The sequence below is a fragment of the Aristolochia californica genome, unplaced genomic scaffold (genome assembly GCF_029961685.1).
Source record: "Aristolochia californica isolate CCGP_79_NKW_82.1479 unplaced genomic scaffold, dmAriCali1.0.hap1 SCAF_14, whole genome shotgun sequence".
NCBI classification, from domain to species: domain Eukaryota; kingdom Viridiplantae; phylum Streptophyta; class Magnoliopsida; order Piperales; family Aristolochiaceae; genus Aristolochia; species Aristolochia californica.
In genome coordinates this window covers 26,617,045-26,625,310 of record NW_027181815.1, presented here as the reverse complement: position 1 = coordinate 26,625,310, position 8,266 = coordinate 26,617,045, and the positions used below count along the sequence as shown (strand labels likewise).

General features: G+C 39.9%; 1 protein-coding gene across 1 annotated transcript; it reads right to left on the bottom strand.

Moving 5' to 3' along the window:
* Positions 1-4,498: 4,498 nt before the first annotated feature.
* LOC137949476 (protein DOG1-like 4) lies at positions 4,499-5,323 on the bottom strand. The gene has a single exon (XM_068795521.1). It carries the CDS (start codon positions 5,321-5,323, stop codon positions 4,499-4,501), a length of 825 nt encoding a protein of 274 aa, XP_068651622.1.
* Between the last annotated feature and the right edge of the window lie 2,943 nt (positions 5,324-8,266).

The following is an 8,266-nucleotide window of genomic DNA, read 5'->3' as shown; positions in this document are numbered from 1 at the left end:
GAATTTCAGGAGAATTTTGGTGGAGAAGGAGATATTTACCAAAATGCCCTTAGTGAAATGGAGGTAATTTTTAGGTCAAATCGCTTTAAAATAAATAAGATGGTATTAAAGGAAATGGGGGAGCGTCGAACGGGGGGAGGAGGAACGAGCGTGAAGAGAAAACAGAGCATCGACCAAAATAGAGCACGACCGTCGACCGAAACAGGGGAAGACCCAAGAGGAGTTTCCCTCCGTCGGTCGTCGCGTCGCCGTCGGTCGCTGCACCACCATCGTCCACCGTCGTCCACCGCCGTCCAACAACCGAGAACAAACCCGAGGAGAGCTCGAGAGAGTCTCCGTCGAGGTGAGTTCGACAGTTTATGCTCGCCAGAACAGAGCACCGAAAACAGGGGAGACCCGAGAGGAGTTTGCCACCGTCGCTCGCTGGGTCACTGTCTTTCGCTGTGCCACCGTCGTCCACCGCCGTCCAGCAACCGAGAACAAACCCGAGGAGAGCTCGAGAGAGTCTCCGTCGAGGTGAGTTCGATAGTCGTCGCTCGCCAGACCGAGAAGTGATCCGAGAGGGCTTCTCCGGTGCCACTTCTGCTTTCCGACCATCCTCCGGCGTCGGTTACGTATTTCCGACCATTTTCGAAGCGACTCCGACTCCGACCGAGACTCGAGAGAGCCGGTTACAGAACTTCATCTCTGTTTTGTTCTTCGCCGGACGTTACCTCCGTCCGTCGGCTTTCAACCTTCGTCGCCGGCGTCGTCTCTACCTCCGGCCACTCACTCTTGCTACCCGAAGCCATTAATCTCAGGAAATTGCAGCACCCATGAGAACGAGTTGTTGCCCGAGCGAGAGGAAGAAGAAGGGGAGTAATTCTTAATTTTTGAATTTTATTTTTTATATAGTTTGAACTTAGGTTTTGAATGTTTATTGAATCTGATTTGATAATTAATGTTTATTGAATATTTGTTTTCCAGATATTTGATTAAATTAGCTAATTAGGATATGATTATAATTGAGGTTGGATTTTGGTATTTTAATCCGATTTCTGTCTTTCACTCTATGCGCCCGAGAGGGGCTAGACGCAAGGATTGAGAAATCGGATCCGTGGTTACGTGGCGCTCGAGAGAGGCACGAATCACCGTAAAATCCAGAGTTGACGTTTCCTGTTGTGTAAGTAGTTAACCAGATGATTGCTTGATAATTTAGAAAATAATTAGTGTTTAGTTAATATTAATTCATCATATTTGGTTAGGCTAGTTGACTGAAGAATACACAAAATGCAATCCTCCCTGTGGATATGACCCTCGCTTCCCGCTAGATTACATGAACGATTCGTATGCTTGCGAGGTATTAAAGCCGATGTAACTAAATTCTACATCAATCAATCATGCATAACGTCTATATTTTTTTGAATCCTTAGGCATATTGATCAATCTTTTGTCAAACCTTTGGAAAACTTAAATTGATTGATTGATCATGTAGTGAAGCTTTGGCTATGAAAAGCTAAGTATGGTCAACCAATACAGTGGGTATGGGTATGATTGATCATGCTTTATGTTCCTTATTGTCATAGTTCTATTTGATCTATTAGTACATAGGTATGACCAATCATGCCTTATATGTTTTCAATGCCTAGACATGTATGATCGATCAGTCTAGTGAGAATGGTTGATCATGCTTTATAGTTCATTCTGGACTAATTTTATCTAATTGATAAACCCACTTGGTTGATGGATCATGCTTTATATTTTTACCAGTTTTCACTCTGGATGATCAATCATTACTCGATAATGATCGATCACGCCATAACCTAAGCATGATAAAAATTATCCTAAGGGTTTCTAACAAGTTTGAAACATTGACATAAGAAAACCATGTTTTGTTGGAAATATGTCCTAAAGCTCCAAAAATTCATTTGTGCCACAAATTTGAAGTTTTGGCGTTGTCCTCATAAATGATTAGAGTTCTTGAAACTTTTCTATACAGGTTGAACTCTAATCTTCAAGTCCTCATTTCTTCACTTGTGGATTCTTCTTCAAGATGATTTGACACAATAATCGAGCTTGTGGTCTTGAGATGCATTTGCAGGCTTTTTTTCAAAGACGGTGATTTTTGTGTTTCTTGAAGGAAAAACATCTAAAATGCTGAATTTACAATTGTTAGCACTAATAAGTTTTGTTGTCACCAAAATATGGATGAGAGTCATCTCTAGGTCAACAACCTTGACCTCGACAAACTTTTATTACCTTTTCCATGAGAAAGCATTGCAAATGTCTGTGCTGAAGGGCGATCTAGTACCTTTGAAAGCTTCTTTGGTTAGAATACAATACTTGGCATCACATATATCAATAAAAGGGAGGCTTGGTTGAGGAACTCTTTTAGACGCTAGGGTTCCATGGTTGGATCCCATGTCTTTGGATTTAGGAACAATAGTGGATTAATTGATAGTTGTTGGTTTTCCATCTAGTTTCCAACATATCACGGCCTCGACCACAACCACCACGACCACCTTTGTTGACCCAAATGGCTTCTCAAGATGGGGGTGAATTGAGATATTTCAAATTAAAATTTAGTTTTTCAAATTAAAATTAAAGCAAATATGATGTAAAAGCATGCATACATAACAAGTTGAACATAACGATGCTTTGCTATCAATCTTCTACTATCGGTATTCACTGTCCAAGAACCCTTGCTTGGGAAATTCCACTAATTCACTCCGTTAGCTGAAATTTACCTAAAAATGATTTCGACTCTCTAAAAAGCCACATGTATGCTCAAATACACGACTTTAAAAATCTCTCTAGAAGAATGATTCAAGAGCTTGAACTATGATGATGCAAGAAGAATACTATGAGGGAGGTGGAGTTTTGAAAGTTTCTAACTCTTCTCTCAAAAGTGTTTGAAATGAATTTCAAGTTGGAATTGTTTTGAATGTAGTAGGTCTATAAATAAATTCACAAGGAATGCTCCAAGACATGTTTGGTGGGGTATTTATAACTTTCCCAAGTGAAACTAGTTGTTATATAGTCGTTTTTAAAAAAAAAAAATGACAACTCTGTGGTTAATCAATGAAAAAGTATGATTGTTCAATCATGTGTAACGACTATATTTTTATGAGTCCTTGAGCTTATTGATTGATCGATTGATTGATCAGTGCACTGTCAAGCCTTTAGAAAACTTAAGTTGATGATCAATCAACCCCAATTGTTCGATCAAGCATTGAAGCTCCAACTGTGTACAACAAAGTAAGATCGGTCAATACTATGGGTATGATCAATCATGCTTTATGTCTCATTTTGGCATAGTTCTATTTATCGATCAATACACAAGTATGATCGATCATGCCTTATAATCTTTCAATGCTTGGATATATATGCTCGATCAATCCGATGTAAATGATCGAGATTATGTATTACAATTCATTCTGGCATATGTCATGGCCTGTCACTACCGTCCCAAATAATTTTTTTGTTATGGTCCTGGGTTAAGTACCTATGTCTTCCGCTCCTAACAGGCCGGTCTTTTGGCTAGTATTGGCTAGGTGCTTAACATTTGGTATCAGAGCGGGCTTCCACGTCGTGAGTTCGAGTCCTGGGGTGCGCAAAGGCTGGATTAAAATTACTGGTAGGTCACAGAGGCTGGATTAAAATTACTGGTAGGTCGCGTCTAGGTATTATCGCGATTAGGCCAGTGTCGTTGCGTCGCTGTGGTCGTCGGCTCGCGAAGGTGGAGTGTGATGTTATGGTCCTGGGTTAAGTACCTATGCCTTCCGCTCCTAACAAGCCGGTCTTTTGGGTAGTATTGGCTAGATGTTTAACAATTTTACTCTCAAATAATTTTAGCTTATACAAAAATGTCATCTTTCAACCACTTTGTGTAGCTGACATCTTCCAAATCAAGGGGAAATTAAGACAAATAATCATTAAGATCATAAAATATTAAAATAATTTTATTTAACAGATTGTGCCCATGCAAGGTAATTAGATACACTTGTGACTGGTATAGTGATAATTTTCAAGACACTGTTTGCCTAAGTCATATGCAGAATTTCTAACATTTTTTTGCCATGGTGGTAGAATGCACAATCAATACTTAAAAAGTTAGTCTAGAATGGTGAGTAAATTGAGGTGCGTGCACGAATAAGAATGCATTAACACGTCACAACTACATCGTAAAATCTAAACATGAGACAACATGAGACACTAATGGTCACAAAAAACGTATTTATATTAAAAATAAGAGTAAAGCCGTTACAATAGGTATCACCACATCGGAATCATGACAATATATAAGTAAACTCGTTTAATATCGTTACAGTTCTCACGGTGTTACGTCTTCATCGTAAATATCGGAGATGAGCTGATTTGGCACTATAGAAGCTTACAAAGACAAAATTTTCTCCTAATTCCTCTTCTGGGTAAGTTTAGAGCGATTTTAAGGTAACTATTGGGCTGTTGATTCGAAAAGAAAGAGACGACGGACAAGTGATCTTCGTCTTTGAGGTAGTTAGGCGCAGGCGGCGGCGGCGGCGGCGCCGTCTCTCTGCTTGCCCCATTCGTGAAGCCGCAGATGTAGCTCGGCAGCTGCAGTCAAGAAATGAACAGCCTGGATTGGGTTGAGTAGATCCACCAGGTCTTTGAGGGTTCTCAGGCGCAGATTGTCGGCTTTTTCCAGCACCTTTTGCAGTCCCTCGCTCATAGACTCGACTGACGTCTCCACTCTCTCTGCTGCAGTCTCCGGTTTCAACCTTCTCTCCGTCACTGCATGCGAGAGCTCCACCATCGTCACGTTCGCCACCGTTTCCTGCAGCTCCGCCTGCTTCTCCGTTATCTCGCGCTCTTCTTTGATGATTCGTCGCTGCAGCTCATCCACTTGCGCCAGCTGCCTGAGAGAGAGATGGCCGACATCGGGCCCTGCCACCCCGCGGAGGAGTGATTCCAGATGCGATTCGAACTCGATGCCGGATTTTGAGTAAAGGAGGTGAAAGGCCGTGCTGGGCCTCCAACCCCCCACCCAAAGTAGTGCATCCTCCAACGTGCTTGTCCACGAGGGTGAAAACATGGCCGTCACGTTGTGCTTCGCATATATCGCTTTGTTCATGTAGTAGTGCTCGTAGTGTTGAACGACCGTGGATATCAATCTGCGCAGTTGACCATCATCCAGGGAAGGATCCGGCGACGCGGCCTGCAGCTCCTGCAGGTATCGCTCTTGCTCCCCGATCCAGCACTCGAAGAAATTGTCGAACTGCTCCCTTCCTGTATCGTGCAACGCGTTCCAGACACTCTCCTCCGGTGCCGGAGGCCCCGCTAACTCGTCCCGCTGACCAGACATCACCCTACTGCACCTTTGCTCCGAATTTCAGTGCCTACCGCGCTGCGGGTGAAGCGATTTGTACTAAATTTCACCGAACAATGAAAGAACTTTTTATTATATACAAGAAAATTAACCAACTAAAGATGTGAACTGTCCATTGTTTCGGCAATACCACCCTGATCCTCAACGCGCCGATATTTACACGTTTCCATCTACTGTAAGTGGTATTGGCAGAAGCAGTTTTGGACTTATCTCTGAGTTTTTTACGCGGAAAGAGATCGTATTCATGCTCGTTAGGAATATAAAAATCCCGCTCTCACAAGGAGACAATATGTCCCAAATGGATATCGCCAACAACAGAACTCGAGAAAAAAGTTAAAAATCGGAAGAATCTCGGTTTGGATTACTGCGCAGGTGGAGAGTGGAGTGCCACCGCAAGGCCGTCCTCTCGTTGGTACGATTTTGAAACGCACTTTCATGCGAGGGCGGCGCAGCTGATAATCTTGTCTGCGATACAGGATGCCGATGCGCGTATAGACAGTCTCCTCCCACTGCGGCGAGTAGTCGACAAGAATGCTGCTCACTGACACCGACCACCTATTTTTAGGAGGAGTCAAAACAGTAAATCGACTGAACACGATCAGGAACACCTCTGTTTTTTTGTGGGTGGCATAAAGTCAACGATAAGAATATAAACCCAATAATTTTAACGAGTTTTACTTATTTTTTGGAGGAGTCAACGGATGGAACAAGACAAGGAACAACCCTTTTTTCCAGTTTCATTATGGGTGGCATAAAGTCAACGCTGGAAGTTAAGCCCAATAATTTTAACTGAGTTCAATGCTAGAAGCTAAGCCCAATAATTTTAATGAGTTTAACCTATTTTTAGGAGTCAAAACAGTAAATGGATGGAACATGACTAGGAACAACCCTCCACTTGCCATTATGGGTGACATAAAGTCAACACCGGAAGCTAAGCCCAATAATTTTAACCGAGTTCAGTGTCAAGTGGTTAAGCCGCAAAAAAGGGGTTGTTCCTAGTCTTCATTTATTGTTTTGACTCTTCCTAAAAATAGGTGGTTAGTTTCACTTTGAATTCAACTTGAGCTTAAGGTGAGTTGTAGCTCAATTTACATTTAAAAATATATGACAAATAAATTGTATATAAAATTATGTATTATTTTTTTTTAAAATTGGGTAAAACCTCGACATAAAATTGGGCGTCACCACCTTCTCTCTCTTTATCCTCTTCCTAATTCCAAATTTAAAGGAATCTAATTAAAAAAGTTTTGGATACAATGTAGAGCAAATGGCAATGAAGCTTCCATTGTAACACTCCATAACAAAACAAAAATTTAAAGAGACAACCACATTTCTTCAAAAATAGTTAAGTTTTGTCCTTTTCTTCCTCCTCCTGAGGTTAGCAAATAATATATTGTCAAAAATATCTTTGAGTCTAGTTTTAAACTCAATTTTTTTTCAAACATATAGATAATATAAAGAAATTACCAACAATAGGTATGTCGACCTAAAACAAAAAATAAAAAAGAATCAAGAGATGATCAAAACATCGAAAAAATACCCATTTATGGTAATGGAGATAGGGGTTCCATTTGTTTTTCTTGTTCTTCACAAAAGAATTAGATAGTTATCAAACGGAGTAGAAACAAAGATTGAAAAGAAAATAGAGACTTGGCAATGTAAAGAAGTAGCAGGTATTTATGGGTTTCATTTGCCTTGGAATCTATTCATTATTGGTTTGTTTTTTACATTAAATTTCCCAACCCGAAGAACAGAATACAGACCAGTAGAGGGATGAGTAATTGGATCCAACTCAACAACAGGAAGAACAAGACGATCAATAAAACAAAAGAGTAAGAGTGATTAAGCACTGACGTAAAAGTAGAGATTGAATTTGAGTCCTGCATCTAATAAAAATAAAATTTTAAATTGCTTATATTACTCGACGAGAGGAAATGGGGATAGTTAAAAAGAAATTCCGAAATAGTAGACTATATGGTGTTTGCATTTATATCTAACAAAAAAAAAACAAGTTTGTAAATAGTATTTATGATAATGTTACTTTAAAGCTATTATTTTTTCATAAATAAAAATTGAATCTTTCACAAAATGATAGATTCATAAGTAGAACAAAATAAACAAAAAATAAGAAAATCGAACCTTTCATAAAATCGAACATTGACGAGGTATTTCCGTTTTTTTATTGGCAACAACAAATGTCAGCAAAAACTGATTGATTGAAGAGGCCGTTGAAAAAATAGGGGCACTGTTGGCAAATCTCAATGTTTGGTAGTGAAGAAGGTGATAACACTCCTGATATAGGGCATCCCTCTAGGCAGATTCTGAGAGTTTTCCGATTCTCTCAATTTGTTAGGGAAGACGAGATAAGTGTCGTAGAGAGTGGACGGGAGGAGGAGAAACTAAAAGGCAAGAGCAAAATTTTTTCTATTCCAAATCTACAACTCTGATTTTCTGGAAGAAGAGGTGTGAAGACACCAAAAGCCCAAAAATTTTTAAGTTACTGAGATGACTCGTGAACTTGCGAATCGAACTGAGGCTTGGTCGAGCTTGGCTCGTGTAACTAAACGAACTCATCCTAGAACTTGAATTCTGTTCGAGTTCAGGATTGATCGATCCGAACCAAACTAGGACAAAGCCGAACTCAAACTATTAGAAAACTGGTTCAGTTCGATGCCACCCCTATTCACCAGTTACCATTTGATATCAAAAGGGGAGGAACCCCCACTCTCTCTACGATATACAAGGAGGCTAGAGGCTTCTCCCCCAATAGGAATCTAGTTAATGTAATTAGCTTGAGTTATTAAAGAATTTACATGAAATTTATTTAATAAAATAAGTTATTTTTATAATAATTATCATGTTAGTATTATTTGAATCTTGTTTATAACAATAAAATGAATTATTGTCATTAAAAATTTA

What these genes read in the sequence shown, in the direction of transcription:
- LOC137949476 (XM_068795521.1), bottom strand. Translation starts at nt 5,323, where the DNA reads ATGTCTGGTCAGCGGGACGAGTTAGCGGGGCCTCCGGCACCGGAGGAG.